Source organism: Pezoporus occidentalis, unplaced genomic scaffold (assembly GCF_034315485.1).
Source record: "Pezoporus occidentalis ecotype Australia unplaced genomic scaffold, CSIRO_AGI_Poc_V1 ctg59, whole genome shotgun sequence".
Lineage (NCBI taxonomy): Eukaryota > Metazoa > Chordata > Aves > Psittaciformes > Psittacidae > Pezoporus > Pezoporus occidentalis.
Genome location: NW_026915932.1, coordinates 3,178,147 through 3,203,317, shown reverse-complemented (window position 1 = coordinate 3,203,317; position 25,171 = coordinate 3,178,147). Strand labels below are relative to the sequence as shown.

Genomic DNA, 25,171 nt, shown 5'->3' with positions numbered 1-25,171 from the left:
TGTAAGGACAGCTAGGAGACAGTTATGAAATATCATATTAGTTCTGGGGAGTGGGAACCTCTTCATGATAATCTCTAAAGGGAAGATGATGCTTTTATTTAACACTGGCAGTGAAAGATGGATTATCTGAATACTTGGAGGAAATTGTGTGAGGAGATGAGTTAAGAGCTATTAATCAACAAAACTGCTAAATTGAAACAAATGCAATCCAATATACTTTAGACTGTCCTGGGCACTAGAACACTTACACAGATTAGGATCACAAGAAAATAATTTATGCTGGAGAAGTTTCAACCCAGGAGGAAATTATAAGCATATGTTTTGGAGCAGCTGTAACCTAGAGCATTGTGGAATATGATTCTTACTAATTAATATTGCAAAAGCAAAGACACCAGCATCTGCAGTGCTACCTTTGGTATATTAGCAAATTACTCTGAGTAATAGGAGTACTCCTAGATAACAGAGGACTTTGAGCCTGATGCTGGCAAATTAATTACTGGATCAGAGAGAGTGTCCTGCTGATTAGACAAAATGGCTGAATAGAAATAGGATAGACAATGTATTCTATAGATGGAAAATACATTAGAAGAATGTAAAACATATGGAAAGCATTTTCAAGACTGAAGGGGGAAAAGTAGCTGGATCAAACTTTCAGAATCTGGAGTAAAAAATGTACTCTGTGAGGCATGAAAGTTTGGAAGCTAGAGGGACTGTAATGTTTTATGCCTTCGTTCTTCCTTTCTTCACTTGCTTATAAAATAACTGTAATAGGAACCCTCAGGTCACAACCAGACACGGAGCAGTGCCATCCCACAGCTGCAGCTGTGCTGAGTGTCACCCCCTTCCTACTTCTGGAGGCAGTAGGACTTCTCTTCCTCACTCTCTGGCAGCCCTGCAGTCAGCCCAGCTTTCCCAACCAGTGTGATCTGTGTATTGTGCTAGCAAAATTATATATTCCTCTGACTTCTGCTGAAGAGCTGAGAGAAGAATAGAGTTTATATTTGGAAATAGGTAAAAATTAAAGTCTGTAAAAGAAAAGGATATCTGCAAATGGTGCATAGGAGCCAAACGTCCTATAAATGCAAAGCTTGTGGGTAGATTCATAATGTCTTACATCTTCCCTAAGAATATGTACAAATCTGGAACAGGAGTTGATGTATGCGTTTTCTAGGCCACTGACTAGATAAATGTTTGCCATTCTGAAAAGGCAGCTGTGATACTGGAGACTGTTGTTTCTTTCCCATCTTTTTTCTCTTGAAGTGTGCCTATTAGTTTAAAATTTCTCGCTGTTTGGGGGGTACTAAGAGTTAAGAGGAGGTGGCACCACTGTGCCTATTAAAACCCAAGCTGGTATGCTCTTGCCTGGCGGGGCTGCAAACCATCATCTGTGTTTGAACACAGTGGGCATTTAATACTGGTTCCCAAAAATGGATTTGCTACCCCACGTGCAACCAGGTGGAGCTCACATGATTTAAGTAAGCTTGTGATCTTGCCAAACTGCTGCCTAAGCATCTAAGCAACATAGGCCTGCTCAATTTGATAATGCCCCATGTGTCTAATAGTATGTTTCTCAAAGCACACACAGTGTGCATTGATAGGAGTAGACTCAGTTGTGGTTAAGTATTTCAGGACACATTTCTTAAGCAAAAGGTGTGCAGAAATTCCTTTTCCTAAACTGTCCTTCTCAAACCAGTTTGCCTTTTGATATTTTGCAGTTGGGCTGGTTGTGTAGAAAATAGTAGATTGGAACTTTTTTCCCCTTTCTTGAGGTATTTCAAACCCTTGTTTCCCATTGCTTTGGCTGTATGGTAAGCAGCAGGAACTCCTCTGTGTGTCAGTGAAGACCTAACACTGTACAAAAATAATTGAGATCTCTGTGGAAAACCAGAAAGACAACGCACACATGCAAAAATGCTGGAGGGTTCTATGTCAAGTAGTGCAGCAATGATTTTAACTGGATTTTTGATCTGGTCCAAAGTCATTCGCTAAAATTTGCAATAAAAATCCATGTCAAGGCTGGAACCCCAAACCAAATTTCCTGCCTTCAGGTCTTCCTTTCATACCTGAAAGCACTGAATTCTGATACCAACCATTTGGGAAAGTAATTTCCTGCTTATTTTTTTTTCATATAAATCCATGTTAAGAGGAGATGCCCCACTGAAGAATGAGATGCACTGTTTTTTCACCTTGTTAATGTTATTTTCTGACACAGATAGTGATGTTTCTGTTGCATGTGTGTCCCTGTGGTATTTGTGTTTATGTAGCTTCAGAACTTTTGAGGAAATTTGAAATCAGATGAAAAGCTGAGAAGGCAATTTGTTATATCCTTACAGCGGACGGCCAGATTAAGCACTATAATAAACAATATAGAGGGTTAAATATAGACTAAAAGTAGTCAGTTATATTTGTAAGTAAGCAAAGACTAGGAAAAAGTATAGTAACATGACTAGTATGTGGTATCTAGTATAAAATTAGACATGAAACATGAAAAGCTTTCACTGGTAAAAGCTCTTAAACTCTTATATATTTCCAACCTATTTTATATTACTTTGCAATGTTTGTGTTGCCTGCAGGACAACTCTTGCATGTTACCGTTCTATAGCTAGATAGATAAAGACATTGTGTGTGGGAGGGGAGTATACTTTCTAGGCTCTTGATCTTCCAAACATAAGATACTCCTCATGTACAGGAATAGTTAAATGTTACAGATTGGAACATACTAGCTGGATGCTATAGTACTGTAACACATGTGTAAAGACTTCTCTACTATACCTCCGCAAACTGCATGTAATTCTCTGGCAAGGTAACTGCACAGATATATAAATCATATGGTAGAAATTTTTGGGGAAACAGACCACATTCTCTTGGTAGTGCAGTAGAGGATCCCACCCCTGATTTTAAGCGTGCAAGAGTTCTGTAGTTGATATCTTAGCATCATAATTCCGTATTTTCCATTGTTGTTAGAAGTTGGCTCACTCCAGGCCTTTTGTTGTCCTATTGCCCTCATCTGTCAACAAAACTCTTTTTTTATTACAGAAATCCTCAACCAGCATTTTAAATCCCACTGTTTTCCAGACACAGAAGTATAGTGTCTCTAGCAATTTGAATGCCTGTTATCTTGAAGCATTGTTATGATCAGTGCTTTAGGTCTTGAGTAGCTGAGCTGTACTTTCAGCCTCTCTGTCTGAGCTGTTTTCACTCTTGGGCAAATCCAGTGCAAGCCACACTAGAAGAGAGTATGCAGTGGTCTCGATAGGAAACATGCTCGGTTTTCATTATAAAATAGACTTTGACCATAACAAAAACATAACAAGCTTGTATTGTTTATTCCTTGATGCTATTCCTTAAAACGGTTCTACAGGAATTGTTTTGTCTATTGCTGTTCTCCTTCATTAGCTACTTTGGATGGGTAAATCACTGATCAGATGCTTCTGTCCATTTTACTACTTCACACTTGTGCCTAACTCACTTTCCCTCTCCAGGCCTCTGCTTCCACCCTGAACCTTTACCCTATATTCTGTTGGGAAGGATATAGATCTGACTGGCTTTTATTGTTATTTGAAATTCCTCACTCTGTTTCAAATTGCTGATTTATTGAAGTATCTACCAAAAGCTACTCTGTGCCCCCACCAAATGAGACAAAGAAGGCACAGCATAAAACCCTCACTGACCAACTCTGGGATTTAACACCATTTAAAGCTGTTTGTAGGGAAGTAGCTGGATGCTACTTCCCTACAAAATTAAAATTCAGAAGACTTTGACTCTGCTAGTCTCCTGCTGCTGTCTGAACTTATGCAGTGCCTTAAGTCATCAGATTTTGGCTTCTTGAGATGCCAGAGTACCTCATTCTAGGCAGTATTAAGTACCAGTGCACAAAAGTAATGCTTAAAGCCTTTCAGGATTCACTGTCTGAATCCTACTGACTTTTTCACCTCTTTGCAGAGCATAGTCTGATGCTTTCAGAGTCTGCCTAACAGATTGAGGCAGGGTTGTTGTGGAGAACATCCCTCAGCAGTGAACGAAAATAGCATGCATGCATCATCCAACAGCTCAGTGGTTAGGGTACTCAACTGAAATGCTGGAATTCTCAGATCAGGTGAGCTCATCTGCATCCCTTTCTCCCAAGCCTTAATCTCTGGCTACGAGGTTGAGGTCCCCAGCCTAGAGATTGGAGTTTCTGTAACGCACCAAAACATTGCAGCCAATCTGCAGCACCTTTCCATTTTTCCTGATTCTTTAGTCCCTTATTACTATATGACTGTGTGTCACTTAAAAGCAGGGGGTTCTGAAGATGCACTTGTGAATGGGCGGTGAGGCTGGTATAGGACATGGGAAAGGCTGGAGTGTATGACCTCAAGTCTCTATTTCTCTTCTGCAGTAGGAAGCTGGAATACTGTTGCCTTTTGGGTGTGTGGAGCAATCAAATAAGGATTGAGACAGAGAGGACATTAAGAAGTAGAGATACTGGCAATTACTCAGAAGAAGAGAGGCGTATAAATCTGTGGGGGGTTTTGCATCTTGTTTCTTTCCTGTGCACTGTGTAGCCCAGATTGCCTAATCAACCAACTTGTCAAAACATTTGCATTCAGAGAAATTCTCTTCTTTGATAGACCAACTGGCCTTCTACAGCAGGGTTGTGCTATATCTGATATCATACTCATAACGCATTCCCACATGACATTCTCATAAATGGACTAAGGCAGCACTGTATAGATGAAATCATCATTAGCTGAGTACACAACCAGTTGAAAACTGTCAAAGATTAGGTATCAACTGGTTTCCTAAAACAGGAGGGAATTTCAAGAGAGCTGTCCTGAGGCTAACTGTAAGTAGTATTTTCCCTAGTGACATAAGAAAAGAACAAAGATTATCTATTAACATTTGTAGATGATGCTTTGCAGTGAAGGGTTGCAAGTGCTTTAATGCAGAAGATAACAGTATTAAGAAATTAAAGAAATGGTCTGAAACACACCACATGACATTTAGCCCAGGTCCAAAGCATTGCATTTCAGAGAAATTGGTGCATGGGTATGAAATGGGAGAGTAACAAGCCAAACAGCAGAAATATGCAGGAGTGCCTGGCACCCAGATAGGAGCACCAAGAAGATGATGTTACTGTAAGGGCACAGCTGTTACTGATGAGGAAAAAAAGACAGCTTGCTCCAGGAAGAAAAGAAGGCAAGAGTGTATGTGGAGGGAAGGGACACAATACCAAGCCTTAGAGATATCCTTTACCCCTACCTCTGAAAAGGAAGGTAAACCAGATAAACTCTTACAGCTCCTGTAACAATACGTGTCTTTCCAACATAAAGACTGCTTTAGCTACTCTGAGGCACACTGAGGGAGAAAGAGAGAACATAACATGGAATAAATAATGACAAGTGAATTGGTTTTTTAGTATTAATGGATTATTAATAGTCTTTCTGGTTTAATCATCTAATTGTAACTTAGCACTATAGGTGGGAAACCATTTACAGGGGCAAAGCTTATCTCCCACCTGTGACTAATCAGCTGGCAAAAATTCAAGTGTCACCACCTCGAGTGAAATCTGGGGAGGGATAGAGCTTTAAAGAGGGACTTTGCAGTGTGAGCCTACAGAGAAGGGAGAGACTGGCAATATCCCTATTTTCTTTATGGCATGTGTTATGCCTGATTTGCATACATTATTCCACTTCTATGTAAGTGTAATGTGATCAGAAATTGGGGCTAGAAGCTTTAAGCTGTTGGGGTCCACATGAAAACAACATTTAAGAACACAGTCAGAGACTCTGTGTATTAAACTGAGATTTCAGATAACTGTAATTATTAATGTGCCATTAGTGATAATAATTACATTGTAGTCATAAAAAATAATCTTGATGTCTAGCCCCTGATGCTTTTCCTTTTAACTCTCAAAGGAGCTATTAAATGTCACAGAGCTATGTCATCTTATGGCTGCATAAGGAGAAAATGTCTTATTCCAAAGAAAAGCTGAAAAAAATGGCCTTAAGGAAGGACAAGCAGCTCAGAAAACAGAGGAACAGTCTAATTGTGATGGGCCCAGAGGCACAGCCAAAGCCACCTGGGCAGCTTACCATCCCAGGCACTACACAAATGGGTCCTGTAATACTTGCGTTTTCTGATATTTTTAGTGCTTTTTAAGTGTTACATGTTTTAAGTTGCATCTTTTTTCAGCTTTCCAAATGTAGTCATCTTTTAGGAACAATTGTTATGAAAATGACACCACCTCAGCATCTAGGAGGGGTTGGAACTAGATGATCTTAAGGTCCTTTCCAGCCCTGTTCTAGGACTGTTGCCTTACAAAGTGCTGAGAGACAGTGAGGCTGTAGCGGAACCTCATTTGGATCTGGATGCCACAGTGATTTCACCTGCTGGGAATATCTGTCACAGTTGATATAAATGTTTCAGTAAGTAAATGTAAAAACCCAGGTGGCTTATTATAACATGTGCTGAGGGCAAAAGCTGGACCAAGAACATTCTACATGACTGTTTTCACTGTAGGAGGTAATAGTGAAGGCTGTCTTTTAAACTTACTTTGTTTTCTGCACACAGGGAAATCAGGGGTTCTGTGTTTCAGTGCACAGGTGGTAAAGTAAAAGGTAGCACATAGATAAAAAGAAGTGGTAATTATTGAAAAAATCTTCTCTTAAATGTTATGGCTGCATCTTTTCCCCCTCCCACATTGATTTAACTTCTGCAGAAGATGAATTAGAATACATGTGTAAATACCAGGAAGGAGTTTGTCCCTCACATCAAAAATGTATTTCAGTTGTAAGTTGGAATCTTTTTGCTTATGCAGGGGAGAATGCCAAAGCCCAGTGAAATTGGTGAAGTCAGTCCCTTTAACATTAATGAGATTTGATCACTGTCAATAATGTGACGTATCATTGCTATCTACTGGTATCAAGAATCTGATAACAGCTTCAGGCTACAGTTGCAAGACGGTTTTTTAACACCCTTCTCTAGTTACGTTAAGTATATAGATACCCAAAGCAGAGTACTTCTTAATCCATCTTGTTGAATGATTTTTATTTATGAGTACAGAAAAAGGAGAGAGATGCTGGCACCTGCCATTGTTACAGCCAGTGGGACAGGATTATTTAATGTTAACTGATGCTGGCAAAAGTTCCTGTTTGGATTTTCAGTTGGTCTCCTTTGGTAGCTGTCTCCATAAGAAGTTATGCAGGTATCAGGCCCATCTGTGCTCTCATTTTAAAACAAATCACTTCCTAATATTATTAGTATTTTTGTACTCTGTTACTGTATTAGTACTTCTACTTATAGATGTTATCATATGCCCCTAAAGATTCAAGATATCCATCAGATAGAAGACATTTGATTCCCCAATGTGTAATATGTTTACACCGCTTGCTACTTTCATTTACATCCTGTGAGCTACAATCTGAGCTTGACCTCAAATTGACCCTGTTGATGGAGAGGTGAAAAGGATTTTTGTTTAAAATACAGTCAGTCATTTTAAATTTTTATGCATCTAAATTTAAAAGTAAGCCCATTGCCATTCTCGTGTTGCCATTTGTAAATAGCAAGTGATTGCTCAAAGGCATGCAAATTTTAAATATTTATATAATGAAAGTATATTGGACACAGAGGCAGCTTCTAAACTCACACAAATTAGATTAAATTCCAGGTTTTCACTTCCATAAATCAGTTACAATCTGATGTTAGGCAAAAAGTTTATGCCTCAATGTGGCCCTTTCCCATCTTTCTTCTGCCAGTGCATCCTCAAGAGTTGTCAAGATGTTGGTATTTTTTTGTTTTGACCTGTTTGTGACTGGATAGGAGGGAGACAGAGAATATAATTTGATTATTTCCCTTTTATTCCACACACCCCCCCCCCCACACCCCCCCACACCCCCCCCATCAGGAGAGAACAAAGAGCAGCCTTTGGCAAAATAAACCTCTAGGAAGTAAATTGCAGGATGCCTGTTTATGTTTTTTTTTCTGACACATATGTGGTGTAGCCCATCATTCACTTTGTCTGACTCAGAAGTGAGGATGGCACCAAGAGTCTTCTATCTTGGAAATACGTGTTTCTGAATGTACCAGATTATATCAGTTTCTTCTGCAAAACTGTTCTGAGTGTTTTCCACAACTAAATCATCTCTGGCAATGGTGGTTTTGCCGTGTCCAGACAAGAATCCAAGGGGGATGTGGGAGGCACCTTAAATCTTTCTGCATTTTGGTGGCAAAGTGAGTGAAGAGAGTTGGTCTCACAGATGGTGTTTGAGCATGTAGCGAAACCAAAAGTGATTTTAAACACTGTGTGAGCGGCAGGAAGAGAAATGGAGAACCCCAAAACCACAACATGTAGCCATGTTTCCACTTTGAGGAGCAGGCTGTAAGAGCTGGTGTGTGTGTGTTCGTGGTAGAGCCTAGGCTGTGCAGTGGGGACAGGGATGCCTGCTGTCACACAGCTCAGCAGTCAGGAGAGCTTGAACTTGTGCAGTGAATCCTAGTTGCCTTTCTAGCATGGTGATAGAATAGCAGTCTTGGAGCAGAGGAAAGGCCTCTGCTTTTCCTGTGACATTTGAGGACAATTCCTTTACCTGTGCAGGCGGAATTTACCAGTGGAAGACAGTGGGAGGAAGGCAAAGTAAGGGGAGAGGCTGCAGTACTGGCTGTCATTAGGGATGCACAAGCTGGTGGGATGCATTCCCTGTTCAACCTCCTCCACGCACGAGTGGAGTGCTCTGACTGCAAAATCCAGCAGGTAGGTTTGCATTTGCTCAAATGGAAGAAGAAAACCAAACCAAAATCCTTTTCTCTCCTAAAAAAAAATACTGATTTGTGTCCCATAGATTCATCCTTTTCACTCATGTTCTGCCATGCAGAATTTGCAGTCTGCAGGGTAACTGTTCCCCACTGCTGCTGCTGGCCCTGGCAGCAGTACCTCGCTATAGGCATCTTTCTGCACCCCAGCTAACCACCACATGAAGTGGGCAATGGTAGGTTCAGGCTTTACTTCCTACTGCTTTCAATTGGACCTACACTCTACTAAACTATATACTGAACTATATACTGACCTTTCTGCCTTACTTGTTTTGTCTGTTTTGTGCTTTGGTTATGATTGCCTCCCTTTTCAAAGGAGTTGACTGCATTTGTTTATGTGCAGTGTCCAAGAGGTTTGACAGAGGTAAAGAGAGGTTGGCTGCTTTTGCTATTTATTTTTATACTATAGACCTTCTAGTCTATGTGCTCTGCATTTTCATCAAGGAAGAGAGATTTGTGCAATATCTGCTTGTAAAAAGGAAAACATGGCAAATCATCCAGCTTTCTCCCATGAGGATTATCCATTCAATTACGGTTATGTTCAGCACTCACCACAGTTCATTTCCATTGGGAATGTGTACCTGTAAGGTAGCAGGCTAAACACATTTTAAAATAAAATTTAGAGGTCATAAAACTTATCCTACTGATCATTTCAGGCAGTAGAAAAATCAAGGAGACTGCGTGTTTAGAAGAGAAAAAGAAGTCTCCTGGAATGCAATTCTCAATGCCAAGTACACTTTGTATAGAGTATCATGGAAAAACAGCATTTAAAAATGGAAAGGTCAGGATCTTGACCTGGTTGACTTCCACAAATGGTAAAATATGCTTACTGTTAAAGAAGAATATGTGCTGTGGAGGTACAGGACATGGAAGTGAGAATTAATAGTGTGAAGACAATCTTGCTTTTACCATCTTGTAACTACAGTGAAAAATGTGCAGGTGGAGCTCTTACTAGAAATGTCAAGTTGCTTTGAATATTACTAAATGAAGACTGTGATCACATGGAATTACCTGAAGCTTTTGGTTTTTTATATTTAACTTTCTGGCCTGTTTTTCAATCTAGAGAGATAGCTATAATGATGCGCACTTGTCAAGTGCTACGTGCAACAGGTACAATTTCCTCTTTAAAAGGTAAAGCCTGCTTGACCTATAGTTGTATTTGTGTGATTATATGCAATTTCACTGATGCAAAACATGACATGGCTGACCTCAGTCTATTTACAAGTGGCTTAGTGTTGCAATTAAATCATAAACGAAATCACGTCTGCCCTACCAAATGGAGTCTCTTAGTAGTGTAGAGTTAATGTAATTGATAATGGAGGAATGTCTTGAAATTGAGAACACATCAGTCACCCACTGATTAAGGTAAACTTGAAATTCATTTGACATGATTTTCCTTGCAGCCTCTATGTTAGAATTTAACAGAATTTCTAAAATGAACCTAATGACACAGCCGAGATAGGACATGTGAAGAACGAATCTTAGAAAGGCCATGCAGTGATGTATGTATGCATACAGGTTATGTATAGACACTAAACTTCTTATTTTCTGCATATTTAAGAAAGGCACTCTGAATTTAAAGATGCCTGTAGTCTGTGGGTGCCAGAGCACTTACAGGATAAGATGGCTGTTTTGTGAATCACTTGAGTAATGCTTCTGCTCCATAAAGGTGCATAAACATATATGTGACTCTTCTCTTAAGAGGTTAATACAGCCGTTGCAAATTCAGGGGTTTACTTTTGCACAGCTGAATTGGAAAGTACTTTTTAAATGTACTAGCTAGTTATTTATAATGGTGTTCTTAATGTAGTGTCTGAACATCTCATAAATGGTGTTGATCTTGCACTTACACAGCTGGCCAGAAAATGGAGTGAAGAATTTAGATGAAAACTTCTAGTGGAACTCCAGATCTGAATGAGACCGATAAACAGTTTAAAATTATTACCATTAAATTAGTATTAATTCCTTTTGTTCTTAAAAATATTTACTTAGAGCCATATCTAGCCTTCTTACTCATTTGGACCTTGTGAACTAAACATTTGAACACCTTTAAACTGCATCTATGGTGGGATAGCAAAGTGTTATTTTTCCCGTCTTTCAGAGGGAAGTCAGACAGAGTAAGGTAGGGCAGCCTCATATTTTGCATCTCTTACACTAAGTATAATTGTGAATAAAGATAATTCTCTCTTTTATTTTTTTGTTTTCCTTGGTTGTCCTCTAGAGTAATTTTTATCTTTTAAAATAGTAGTTCCACTTGTCCTATAAGGCACTTGTAGATAGATTTAGGTTTACTTGAGTTTACATGATAAACTCATTTTTCTGGCCACTTATTTGTTTGCATGTTTGCATGCACTTGTCAGAGATACCATTAAATGTGTTCTCATTGAAACTGTTTATCTGAATACTATGTCTCCTTTCAATATAGCAGATTTTTTCCTGCAGTGTTCTTTTCTTCTCAACTTCATACTCTTAACGCTCTAAAAGAACAAGAATTTTGACCCAGCAATGTAACCAAACATGAGGTCAGATCTGGTATTAATTCCGTAATTAAGGAAAAATATTCTGACCTCCATGACCCTGTAAAACCAATATAAGGCCTATCTTAAGCAGCGTGATTTTGAGTTATGAATCTTTATAAAAAGGTTACGTGTATGCCTGGTGTTTGAGGTTTACACTTAATTACCTACTTGATCTTGATTTTTTTAAAGACATACATAAGTTAATTGATCAGTATTAATAGTTCTACTCAGGTCAGTCAGTTGGAGCTCTTCAATAATAATCCTACATCCATACAAATCTAGCACAAATAGTTAAATTCCTATAGAAACCATACATAGCCTATATCAGGAATCTTGAAGTACTTGGAGCCTCCCCATCAACCTCTTAACTGCCTTGCTCACATAGCCCTACTGGAGCTAACGATGCTTCTACGCAAGCAGCTACACCCCACCTCGTCCATTAAAGAAGGTCTAGCTGAAGGGCTGGAAACTTATTTCTCTTAACATCCTTCAAACTAAAAGCCTTTTTTTGCAGAGTCTAAAGTTTCCAGTAAAATGGACTTGTAGAATTAGAGGCATTTGCAAAAGTACTACATTATAGTTTTTTAATTTGAGTGTTGAAGGGGATATTTTGTGTTTGCATGTTTTCATTTCCTTCTGTTATTATTTTGTGTAATTGCATGATCAGCTCTGCATTAAAACTTGAAATAGATGTATCACCTTGAATTTGGTAAGTTCACCCACTGTCAAATGTTAATCAAAATGCCAAGTGCCAAGGGAAGTCAAGTCTTGTAGAAGTAACCCAGACATAGTGCAGGTAACAGCTACAGAAGGAGAAAGCGCTCCTCAGTCCTGTGAAGGTGCCTTCTGCCTTGGTAGACTGAACTGTGCTCAACAGCAGTCGTAATCATCCTATAAAGGGTGGATGCTTGCGGGCTGGTTGTGTGCCATGTTCTGGAATCATTAAAGATTGTGCAATGCTATCATTTGTAATAAATGAGATAGAGTGGGAGATAGGAAGTGAACAGTGGGGTCTTACAAGTTTCTGAATTTGGACCAATTTAAAAGGCACTTGCATTTAAAATCATGTTAAAAGAGTGAACATTCTCGTGCTGTCAATGGCGACAGAGGTGTCTAAATTCCATGTTTTGCAAGTGTCTGCGTCAGCAGTTAGTGTCAACTTTTAAGTTGTGCTAGAAGCTGTGGAAGGCCATATGGGCCGGAGAATTAATTTCATTGCACCCAGGAAGAAGTTCAAAGCTCAAGAGACAATGAAGCTACATTATGCTTTTTATGAAGCTCTGATAATAACAAACCACAGCAGTTTCACTTTGCAGTTAGTGTGTGCTGATAACGGTATAGAACTAAGGTTGTGAACAGTGACAGAAGAGGCAGGGGGCAGGCGTTACATCAGTAAAGAAAAATGTTTGTGTTCAAGTTTGTATTATCTCTCTCAGAGATACAGGAAAACCAACTTTTTCACTAATCAAATTAGTGAGGTTTTCAGCGGCAAAGAAAACTTAGGTAAAATGTTAGAACACTCAAACTCCTGAGTAACTCTCAGACGAACCAAAAGAATTAATTTTGCATTATACCATACCATAATTATTTGGTAAACAACTATATGAATTGCAAAATCCTGGACACTTGTGCTGTGAGCTATGCATGACAATTTCAGAGGCAGCAGACTCAGCTCCTCATTGACAAAGCTCCCTGCCCAGACTAGCACTGAATGCTTATTAAAGTGGTAATAATAAAAAATGTGTTACATTTAATCCAACTGCCTTTTTTTGCTCATTGTTTCGGTATTTGTGGATAGTTCTTGCTTTCCTGCAGGCTTGAAAATGTTTGTGGTGCAGAAACAGCCAGCTCTTTTATTTCTTGATGTCTACTAACGGATTTAAGCAGCCAGCTGCTCACTGACAAGTATCTGTGTATTCGCTCAATCCCTAGGTTGCCTGTGTATAACTGTGAAGTGAGAAGAAATGTGGAACACAGGCTGCTGTTGCCTGAACGCAGGACTGATCACACTGAGTAGAAGCAGCAGTACCATCCTCAAAGCCAGGGATGGCTGCAGATTCCTGACCAGGATTATTATGGTGGTTATTCTCTTAAAGTAATTTTCCAGAATGTACATGCACATACTGCATGGAGGAAACCATTGATTTTCATAATTCTTTCTCACAGATGCTGCAATGTGTGTGTCCTTTGCTGTCTGCAACAAATTGCAGTCAGATTTATCATAAATTACATGTGTGTTTCAGCAGAATGTTTCCTTAGAGTCACTGAGGCTACTTACTCTTCTTTTTTAATGTGTGTCAAATTTCTCAAGACCAAGAAAACTTTTCCAATCCAGTAGTACTTTTTTATTGCGCTTTAGCTCCAAACAAGTATCATCTCCAAGATATTACAGGATAACATCTGATGAATGTTAGAACTATCTAGAGTAGTATTTGTAATTGTCTTAAACGAGTTCTGGAGCACTTAGCACACTTCAGATAATTCACCTTACTGGGAAATGTTTCCCTTGCAGAGGAATACTTAAACTCTGGGCTGTGATGCCTTTGGTATCTTTAGTCATCTTGGAGGGGAGAACTGGGAGCTATGCAGAAGCTGAAGTGAATTCATAGCACACTGGTGCCTAAGGTGACTTACAGCCAGCTGCCTCGAAGCAGACAGCATGCTTCCCAGTGCAGATGCAAGCCAGGAGTTCTTGCAACATTTAATTCCCTAATACAACAGTCAAACTAAATGGTAACTGACTCTGTTGGCTTTTGAGTCTCAGCACCTTTGTAGCTTGAAGTGTTGCCCTCACACTTGTGCAGCACCATTGCATTATCAGGGGTTACACCTGAAGTTCCTCGGGTCTTATTTTAAGCCTTTTACAGGGATTACCATGCACTCAAATGTGTGATCACTCACAGTTGCCTCCTTTCCCATACCTACCAGTAAATGATGAAAATTTTGCAACAGAGGAGAATGTAAGTATTCATGCACAAAGAAGTTCAGACACAGCTCTTGCCAATACTGGATTCTCCCCATTGCATCTTGGCATTCGGGCATAAATCCATATTCCCACTAACAGAAGATACGATCATTCTGCTAGGGGGGAGAGCTGTGACTGTTGTGTGACTTCTGTGGGCTTAAGTGGCTAAACTCAATTGTGATCGTCAGAGTTTTCCATAGTGTAGGAACAGGGATGCCAAGCCAACTGGCAGAAGGACTGGATGACATCCAGCCTCACTCAGTACAGGGGCCGCAGCAGCCCTTGCTACTCGGCAAATGCTTCCCACCAGCTTTGAGGATGGTGGGGCTGACCAGAGAGTTGATTTCACAGGAAACCTGCTGGCTGGGCTCTGGGTTCGGCTGGTGAACTGGTTTGTCCACCCTGGCGAGTGGTTAATACCAAGAGTCGCTGTTCCTCTCGAACCCAACCCAGCCGCCTTCCTGGCAGAGCATCTTTTGGCGACTGCACATACGCGGAGGGGGGCCTGGTTCGGGCTCCTTCCAGCACCCCGGCCCCCATTCTCCTCCGGGGGCACCCCTCGGCGCGCAGCCGCCTCGGAGCCGCCGGGGCGGGAGCGGGACGTCCCCGCGGGGCCCTCCCGGGGCCGAAGCTCTGCCGCACCGCACATGGCCAGCGAAGGTGGCGAGGGCGCGACGCTCCCCCGGGGAGGGGCTGCCCCTTTGCTGATGGCGGGCGGCCCCCGCCCCGCACACCCCTCCTTCGCGGGGGGAGCGGGAGGGAAACCCCCAGTTCCGCTTCCTGACGGCGCCTCGGCCCGGGCGGGGAGCGGCGGCCGGAGCGCGGGGCTGCCGGTGCCCATGGCCGGCGAGCGGACGCGGCGCTTCACGCGGAGCCTGCTGCGGCCGGGGCAGGCGGCGGAGCTGCGGCACAGCGCGGCGGCAGCGGCCGCCAGCGGGCGGCTCCAGCAGCGGGTGAGTGCGGCGGGCGGGGCAGCGCCGGCCGGAGCGGGGCGGCTGCAGCGGGGAATAGGGAGCGGGCACCGGCCCAGGTGCGAAGCGCGCCGGGGAGCTGGGAGGCGCGCGGCGCGGGGGGCAGCCCGCGGGGACGGGAGTGGAGGGCCCCGCAGTGGGTCCCCCGGCTCGGGCGCCTCGTCGCTCGCTGCCGGTACCGCCGCGCCTCCTGGCCGCGCCTCCCCGTGTCAGTGCTACCGACGGCTACTGACGTTCCTCTGTTCTCGGGAGCGTTCTGGCTTGCTTGCTTTCCCGCGTTTCGCTGATTCTCTTCTCTTTTGAATGAGTTTTGCACGGGCAGATGGAGTGAAACACGAAGAGTGCGTTATCAGTGGTACAATGAGCCCGGTGTGCTCGGGGATACGGGACCCGAGCTCTCCAGGTCTCCGAGTAGTTGTCAGCCACGTGATTTTTAGGTACTTCATAGACTAAATGCTCGTGTATAACCCTAACTACCGAGGCGAGTGTGTGCTCTTGGTGATTTCCACTGGAAACCCTATGGAAGGAGGCCTGATGTGCCGTAGAAACACAGACCATGGTTTTCCTGGCAGCGTTCACTTCTAAAATGCATTGCATGAGGCTTCAATCCCCGTATCTGTCCATCAGTGGAATAGCATAAAAGGGCTGTACGCTGTTACCACATTACTTTATCAGTATTTTCTCTTCCCTTTATGTGGCTGTATGTAAGACTTTAGCTGTTAGACACAGATGGCAAACTGTTAGGGTTCACAGAGAAATGTCCACTAGGCTTTTTGAATCACTAGCCATTTATGAGTCATTTATTAGCCATTTTCATATTAAGCTCACTTTGAATTTAAAGCTGTGTGTTATGAGAGATAAATGACTCCTCCTTAGATGATTAAGCATATCATTTCTGTGAATCATGCAAGTCAGATAAATATTTTTTTTCTAGATTTTCAGGCAGCACAGTTCATGAAGTAGACTAAAAAGCTGAAAGAGGGAAAGTTTTAAGTGAAACGTCATCACCCATCAAAGCTTACCCCATGCCAGTGACTCAATGCAATGCACTCTCTCTGTCTGCACAAAATGGGAAATAATTCTGCAGCTACGTTCCCATGGACTTAGTGGCCCGTTTTCTCCTTTGAAGGGACCTTGCCCACTTGAAATGGAGAGCAGTGCTAAAACAGCTGTCCCGCTTGGAGGCAGCAGCCAGTTCATGCTTCCGAACTGTCTGTGCACCAAACGTGAGTCCTTTGCTTTACCTCACTGGGTTTGCAGTGCTTTTGCAGTCAGATTCGAAGGTCTTAATCAGATATTTCCAGGCTTCTCACATGTGAAAGTTTGGTAGAAACTTACTTGTTTCTCCTGACCTCCCTCAGAGGTTGTATCTGCTATCAGCCTGTGTCAAATCCTCAAGTGTCTCTACAGCTGTACTGCTGGCAGATGTGCATGGTCCTGCCCTCTGAGCACGTAGAGAGCAGAATTTGCCCCGTTGTCAAACAGGATACACTACAATGATAAAGGTTTGGTGGGAACATTCTGGGAACTGACGGTTGGTTTGGGCTCTGCCCAAATTCTGTGTGGAATCGTTATCTCCTAAGAGTGTATTTAAGTCCATATACCAGCTAAACTATTGTATTGTCTCATTGCATCTTAACATGTTATAAATGAAGCTCTATTAGAAGTATATTTAATTCTCCTGTGTCTCTGCTGCAAGAATGCAAAAAAACCCAGAGAATGAGGTTGGTGAAACAGATCTGAATGTGGTGGTCTGGTTCCCTTGAGAAGTGTGGGGTTTTTAAGGTGTTGCGAACAGATCTGATACTGCTGACTTAAGAATATAGTGTTTCATTAACTGCTCATGCATTTGAGTTATATTTTATTCATTCTACCTTTAAAACATAAAGACTTCAGCTGTGGGGTGGCAAAAATCATCTACCACTTCTGTGATCTGACTTCCTATTGTCTGATGAAACGTGTACTGGTACTGGATTTCATCAGGGCTTTTGATTTGATATGTGAGGAAATGTAGTTTGATCTGAAAAGATGGTCTTTGAAAGACACTGACGCTAAGATTTGAAGACACCAGGCCAAATTCTGGTTTCAGTTATGTTGCTCAGTGGGAGCACTTAGGGACTTCCAGATGTTACATTTTATTCACCAGCAGGCACAATGGTTCTGAAGTCTGGGCTGCTTGCTGTGTTGAATACATATAGCTCTGGGAAACTTAATGAAGTTACCATACTTTTTTGGGCTGCCAGTAGTGTTGCCTGTGAAAGGCAAATTTCATAAGATACCTTATGCTGAGGACTCATGCTGGAGTAAAAAGCTGTTATTTTTCTAGCTACATCAAGTAGGAGTAGGCAGACTTAACCATTGCATCTTGGCTAACAGGCAGAAGATCCCTTGGCAGCTGTAACCAGGGTTGCTGGTTGTCTGTAGCCAGATTTGGGGCTGCCAGTGGAGCTGGGATGTTGTGTGTTGGGCAGCAATCATTGCCTCTGGATTCATAATGCTGAGTGCCAGGGCCAGCTGGTCTGTTGAGGTATGTTTTCCAGGGAAGCTCCCCTGGCCTGTACGTCTTGCACGTGGGGGGGATGCTGGCATGGCACACCACTGTGGGAAAGCTGTTTGGGCACTATTATAGAAGAGTCCTGCAGGATATTAAATTTCTGCCTGAATTTGCTCTTTGTTGTACCAGAATTGAATTTTCTTACAGAAGAGAAAAATCTGTTGTATTCACCGTGTATTCAGTGACAAGCATCGGTTCTCATCGCGTCTTGCTCTGGATGTTATCAGCACCTTATATTCCAGTTATACTATACCTGACTTGTGTAGGAGAGTCCTGAAAGTCATCAGAGCTGCTGTCATGAGTCTGCAAATAACTGGCTGCTACAGAGTAGGGAAGTGCAAAGAGAAAAAGTGTAAAGCATTAAGTGCGAAGGTGGAAAGTGTGAAGAATCAAGATAAAGGAGTGAAGAATTAAGTTAAAGATGTAAAGAATGAAGCCTTCTGGTACTGCTCTGTGTATATCCTGCATTGAATTGCTGGGCCTCTCTTAGTAGTATTTGTAACAGCACCTGCAGTGAGGGTTGTTGTTGTAGCAATTTGGTAAGAGCCTAGGGATCAAATGCCTATGCAACAGTTCCAGTAAAATGGAATGTTGTGTCTTTTAGGTCTTCACTGTCTTCAGATATGTTGCTTTTTTTTTAGTATGCTTTACCTTTCCTTTTGTTCATGTTTATTCATTTAATATGGGAAATACAATTGCTAGTATTCAGCACAGAAATCTGTAGAAAGAAAAAGTGTCAGTGTAATCAGGGGAAAGGGGATGGCAGAAGTAAGGATGTTTATCATTTGGTGTTGTTTAGCAGAGGAATTTCTGTAGTGCCCTGAAAGACAGAAAGTGGAAACAGGGGTTGAGGGTGGAATATATGTGTGTATCTTGTTGGTAGGGAGTAGCAGCTGCAGTGTTTTTGCACAAGTAGCACATTCTACATTAATTACTCAACTCTTCAACAGGTGGAGAGAGTGGTGCTATCAGTTAATAGTGCGTGGCAGTACTTCAGGTTGTTTCCATAAGTGCCTTGTGAAGCCTTTATGTAGAAAAGGCAATTCACCAACCTAGTAAATGGAATTGATCAGCATCATCTAGAAGGTAAATAATTTATTGCATTTTGAAACTTTGTTGCAAAATTCTTTGTCTATTGTAATAGAAAAGGGTTTTTTGAAAGTTGCTTTATGAACACTCTGTGCACAAGAAAGGGAAATTAATATGTTGCTTTGTTTGTGTCTGTAGCTGCAGCAGTGCTTCCCTGGGAGTTTTTAAAATAGGGATGAGGCAGTCAGTGTTCCTAGAAATGGGCTCGCTAGCTGCTTAGTTCTACGCTTCATGTGATGCTATTATTTCCAGATCTCAATTAATTTGGCTAAGCACTGCTTGCTGAAGTACTCATCCTTTACATAAAGTATTGTGACATTGTTTTTATAAAAGAGCTGTGGGGGGTCTTGATCCTCATCTCTTTTCTGTACTTAAACAAGTTAATAGTAGTCTGGAATTGGGCTGTTGCTCCACGTCTTTTTTTTTTGGCAGAGTTTTCTTTCCATCACACTGCAGCCAAGCACAGAGAGTCGTGTCCAATGTCCTTGTACTGGCTGTCTCATGTGAGTGGAAAGCTGGATTACATAGCTCTTTTTCCCCACAAAATGGGTTTCTCTCCTTGTTATATTACCTGGAGCTACTGTAATTCCTCTCTGAAACAAGAGTTTCCATTTGTTTTCAGTGTGTATTTTATGTGGTATTTTCTTCACAAATAATAAAATCTTGATGTTGTAGTTGATGTTTCTAGTTTGGGTAGGTAATGAACTGTTGGAGGCTTTTGTGACTCCAGCAGCATGTTGTAGTCTCTCAAGGAAAGTAATGTATATTATTCACAGCCTCACAGAGAGCACTCACTGCCTTGGTACCCTAAATAATAATAACAGAGCTTTGACTGTGCTTATATTGTTGGATCATACTGTACGGCCTTTTCTCATTACGTGGCCATGCTTGAATTGGTCTTCCATGTTGAGAATCAGGCCAGTGAATGAAATGACACTGAAAACTTCATCTGTTGAAAAGGTACAGTGTTAACTCAGCTATTCCAAAGACAGAAACTGGACTGCGAAAGGGTCCTTTTTCTGACAATATTCTGTTGTATACTATTTGTCTAGGGTGAACCAAAGCAAGGCATTTATATGACAGCGAATATGCCACGGTGCTCTGTACAAAATCAGCTCTCTGTGGTTGTACATACATATATATTCACGGTCTTCACTGCGCAGTCTTCACTTTTTGCCTGTTTCCCTGCAGACTTCTTAATGTGTTGGCTCTTTCTCACTTTTGTGTTTTCTTTGGTTAAGGCTGAGGTGATCGCCTGGTGAAGTAATCTTAAAAGCGCGTGCATAAAGAGAAAGCCTCATCCCATTTTGGCGGTTGAGGAGAGAGAGTGCATTTATTCATGGCACAGGCATAAGGGAATATTATCTACAGTCTGGAGCTGGTAGTTCTGCTTTTGTGAGCCTTTCCATTTGAGATAAGTTATGGTTTGCTCAGGGCAGACAACTTGTCAGGCAATTTCTGATGTTAGCAACCTTCTGGGAATGAATGCATGAAGTATTGAAGTATTAAACAACTTGTTTGTGTTTGTATTTTACCTGTGAACCTTGTTAGTGAATCTGTATTCCAAAATTCCTCTTTAATTAATATCCTGTGCAGCATCCCTTACCTGTTCAAAGACAAGACCCACACTATTTGCAGGTAGTCTCCTTTCAAAGCAAACTTTTGCTCTGAAATGTCTGATGAGTATTTTCATAGCTATTCTTCAGTTGGGGTATCCCAGGGACACTTGCAGTGGTGTGGCCCTGACAAAGATCTGACCCTTTTCAGCTGGCTGCTGAAGCCCAGATATAAGGGCAAATGAAGCAAAGGACATGGGCAAGAATGCACCACTTGCACATTCTCCAGCTGCTGAGCTCCCTCCTCTGCAGGCAGACAAAAGGGCCAAAGTCTTCTGAGCAATTCTGGGAACTTCATCTGAGACTGGCACTGGGTATTAAACTGATGCTGAAATAAGGAAAAGTTGATAAGGGGCAAGAGCCTCAGAGAGGGTGGAGACAGAGAAGGGAAGAAAATGGTTTAGAAAGAAGTTGAAAGTGTTGGAGAAAATGGGGGAAAAGAGAAAAGACTTTGTGGGTAAAGACAGGCTGAAGAAGACAGTAAAACGAAGGAAAGAAGTGAAGAGAGCTGCAAAAAAGATATGTCAGGTTGGTGAATAACTTGTGCAAATAACTCCTAATATGCAAGCCCAGGTAGTCATTTAGTAGGCAGGGACATTGAGACACTCAGATTTAAATGCAGAGTCTTTACTGTTTTCTTCATCTGTCACTTGACTAACACGTTGTTTTAAATTCATGGGAAGTGAGTCAGCTTGAGTAATTCAAAATACTCTCAGTTTATAGAAGCTGCATTAACTTTTTTCCCTCTCTTACAAGGTTAAATTAAGGGTCTGGGGAGGGAGAGAATGAACAGCAATAGAAAAGAGACAGAGAATATGAAAAATGAAGCCTCCTGTTGGCTTTGTAGGAGGGCAGTTGCACAGAGAGAAGGTTTGATGTTGTTGTGGTTTGTAACAGGCAGTTCTGCAGTGCATATGTCACTTCCAGAAGTCAAAACATGTTTGGAACTTTTCTAGCACAAGGTCAAAAGCCTATGAAATAGTGACACAGATGTGATTATTACACAAACAACAAAGACTTACTTGCAGAATGTGTAGTGGTTCCAGTTTAGGATTGCCTGCATTTCACAGAACTCAACAATAATTTTCTGAAGCTAGATTTTATTTGCGGTCTGTTTTATAGCAACTGTGTGTTTTATATTGGGAAATGCAAACTTTATCCCTGGTTTTGTTGGTAAGAAAAACAAAATACCAGAAGCTAACTGCCTGAGATCATGCAATACATCTATAGTAAAAGCCTTAGAATGGTTGTTCCAGAGTTTGTTCCCATCATGTGCTGTCCTGCCCATATAGCTGAACAATTTCCCCGGCTGTTAAGACTGTTTCGTAGTCTGCCCCACTGTTGTCCTTGCTCACATGGGCAATTTTTCCCTCTCCTGTAAAATGTAAGAAAACTGAGAGCTGCCTGCCCTTTGTGTGGTTGCTTAGTGTGACTGACTTCTGCTCATGTTGTCCCTTTCTGGGCAGAGCAGAACCAGGCTCTAAGTAGCAGTGTAGTAAGAGGGCACCAAGCTGCAGTAGTGCTAAATGGTGGTATGTGTCAGTGAAGCCTTCCAGAGCCATTCTCTTATACAGGAGAAAATCAGGAGGCTTTTTCTTCTTATTACTCCCACCCCCGCCTCTCCTTTGTTTTGAAGGTTGGGTTCACAATGCAGCAGTCTATTATTTATACCTCTCCATGTCAATGATGCATACTTACAAACTAAACTCATTGCTTAAATATATTTTTAGTGGATTACTTATAATCTCTGGTACCCTTTTTCCCTCCCATAATACACACAGGCGAGAGGTCAGTGTTGCTTTTTTTTGATCTTAAATTTTGTACAAATATGTGGAGACAGTTCCCTTGGAGCACTAGGGATGGTGCTGCCCAGCCTCTCCTCCCCAGTTTGTACTCAGGGAGTTAACATCCAGCCTCTTTGATCTAGTACCGTGATGTTACTTTTCAGCTGCAACCCAAATACTATGTGTTTTGGAACACAATGTAATGTTTTGAGATGACATAATGTAGATGTGCTTTAAGCTTGTATAAAAATACGTCAGATGGGGAAATCTGGATACCTTTGTGACACTGTGCAGACAGCAGCATTAGGATGCCAGGTGAGTGAAACAGGTGCCACACTCCAACAGGACTCTCCTGCTGCCTCAATGAAACAAGGTTTTATCTCTTTAGTCTCAAATAAAAACCCCAAACCCAAAAAAGCTCAAGAATTGAAGAACATAGACTGTATTACATTTTAAATTACATATTAACTATTAGCTTACTGCTGGATTTTCTCCCCACTGTTCCTGTTGTGCAGTTGGTATAGTATGCATTGCACAGAAATTTAGTAAGCTGTTAATACTATAGTGATTTTCTTAATTCTGAGTGTAGTTTTCCACTTCTGTTATGTGGTGAAAGTACATGAGAACTCTATCATTGAGTCTGAAATGGGCTTTTTAGCTTTGAGGTTGGTTGCCTTAAAGCAAACACAATTCTAGGTTACTTTGACATATTGACGTAAATTAAATGATGTAGATGTAGCGAAATGTAATGAATGTAATGGAGTTGGATGTAACAGAGGGGAAAAAAAAAACAAACCGCTTGCTTTTTTTAAGTGTTACCATTTACCAAGAGAAGTAGTAAAGAAATGTTCTGTCTAAAACTGGAATGACTGGATATGTATAGCATAGGAAAAAGGGAAAAGTCTTTATTACCTTTGGGTTTGGTTAGCCATAGTGGATTTTAATCTTTAAACTGTCATTGTTTGAAGGCATTATTTGCCCATGTCTGTTTTCTGCTGGGTGTACCTGCTTTCGCAGCTGTGAATAGACTGGTGGATGTCAGTTGTTTTTTGAGGAATGTACTTCTAATTTATAGTCAAGAATGAAATCCTGGACTCTCAGGTCTCTCATAGCACATGCCTTTCCTTTTCTAGGACTAAGGTAGAGGCTCCCCATGTGGGGGGCACAGTGGCTCTGCTTTGAAGACCTAGAAACATCTTTTATCCAAAATGTGTCTGGAAAGCTTTAACTACGGGTTAAATGTGTCTGTGTTTTGATGTAGGTTCCTCAGAGATCTTTGTTCTAGATTGGTTTAGGGTTCGATTTTGGGTTGGGATTTCTTTTTTCCTTCTTTGAAGGGGGAGTTTGGCATGGTTTGAAGAAAATACACTTCTAGTGTATGAGAAACTTCTCCTGTGGGTTTGGGTGTTTTGTTGGGGTTTTTTTTTGTTTGTTTGTTTTTTTTTTTTTGGGGGGGGGGTGGTGCCAGGCTCTAGGACATTTTGAGGGATTTGCAAACCTTACAGGATTTCACACCCTGCCCTCCCCTCTTGCATTCTTCAGACTTACAAAAAATGATTCATTAAAACTCAAACCAGAGTTTTGTATTTTGCGTGCGTTAGAGGAATCTGTGAAAAGCTGCAGGTGGTTACCGGCAGTTTTCTGGTGACAACTTTACCTGTTTCGCTGTATTCCTTCTTGATAGCAGTGTTCCTCTTTCATTTCTCTTTCCCAGTCCATTTTCTATGTTTGCTTTGTGACTAGAATTAATGAAATACAGGACCAATACCAATCTTACCACTTGCAAGCTCTGAAGTACAGCCTAGCTGGGATTAGCTTGGACCTGTGATGCTGGGCACAAGCCCTGCTTTTCTTGCACCTCTCTGTTTATTGCCCTGGTTCCCCTACCCTCCTGCACATCAGATGCTATTCCGTCTGTGTCCAGTCCCTCTCTCTCTTCTCTCATGTCTAGTTTATGTTGAATTTTTAGACAGATCCTCTCCACTGTGTTCATGATTTGAAACTGTGAAAAAGTTTTTTGTCTCCATTTTGAATGCAACCTCCCTTACTTCCTGTCAGCTTTGATACTGGCATAATGCATGTCTGTTCTGTGGAATTAGTGTCCATGGGGGATACTGGACTTATTCTGTCATTAGCATCTATATTGACATCATTTGGTATTGTGTTTGTAGAGTATTTACACTGCTTTTGATACTTGTGTGCAAGTGCTTTCTAGGGAGTGGGGTGGGGAAGAAATTTGTTGCTTTCTACTCCCTTATGGAGTGTTTGAGCAAGAGCAAGTGTCTTCATCCCGGCTCATGCAGGCTCCTGACTGTGCACTGTGAGGGTGCTTGGGTGCTGCTGCAACTGGGAGGTAGGGGAATGAGCACATTGGGATGCTCTGGTTTGCAGATGATAATGACCCCTAAAGTGTATGACAGAACAAGTATTCTGGGAGAAGGGACATGAGAGGCAGGGAGAGGACTGCTATGGTATGTAACAGAGCCTCAGTGGCTTCTAACCCTGGAACTACTATTCCCATCCCTTTCTTCTGCTGCAAGACACTTGTTGCTTCTTCCTCCTTGTCCTCCCTCTACTCCCTGCTGCCTTGCTCTTTTAGCCCTGTGCAGGCTCTGGCAGCCCTGGTTCAGAGTCCAAGCCAAAAGTCAGCAGAACAGAGAAAGGAAAAGGTTGCTTATGCCCCGATACTGCATAAAATGTTTGTGCGGTTTGAGGGAGAGAAGGATGTCAGTCCTGCATATCCCTGTTTTTCCCCTTTGGAAGCAAATACAGCACTCCTTTCCATGTTGTGAGTAGCCGCAAGAGAAAGTAGTCAGAGCTTGTGGAGTCTCTTAGAGTGAAAGTGATGGTCTTAAGTTGGCCTGGGGGCTGTTGGTTGAACTG

The 25,171-nt window shown here is 41.8% G+C and overlaps 1 protein-coding gene and 1 long non-coding RNA gene across 9 annotated transcripts in view; both read left to right on the top strand.

The window, feature by feature from the left end:
• Nucleotides 1-8,440: 8,440 nt before the first annotated feature.
• Nucleotides 8,441-13,551, top strand: LOC134174241 (uncharacterized). 2 transcript variants are annotated; one of them, XR_009968569.1, is made up of 3 exons: nucleotides 8,441-8,731; nucleotides 8,853-8,966; nucleotides 13,242-13,551. It is a non-coding gene; the product is annotated as an uncharacterized LOC134174241 (long non-coding RNA). The 2 variants fall into 2 exon arrangements; XR_009968568.1 differs by having other exon boundaries at nucleotides 8,820-8,966.
• Nucleotides 13,552-15,079: 1,528 nt separating this feature from the next.
• The window catches only part of DOCK10 (dedicator of cytokinesis 10), a 158,169-nt gene continuing 148,077 nt past the window's right edge, over nucleotides 15,080-25,171 (top strand). For 5 of the 7 annotated variants that reach the window (XM_062638894.1, XM_062638892.1, XM_062638890.1 and 2 more), the window contains exon 1: nucleotides 15,080-15,227. In XM_062638894.1, coding sequence (XP_062494878.1) covers nucleotides 15,114-15,227 — 114 coding nt within the window. In that variant the 5' untranslated portion in view covers nucleotides 15,080-15,113. Of the gene's footprint in view, nucleotides 15,228-20,903; nucleotides 21,033-25,171 lie in introns of those variants that run through there. The other 2 variants (XM_062638891.1, XM_062638897.1) reach the window with 2 other exon arrangements.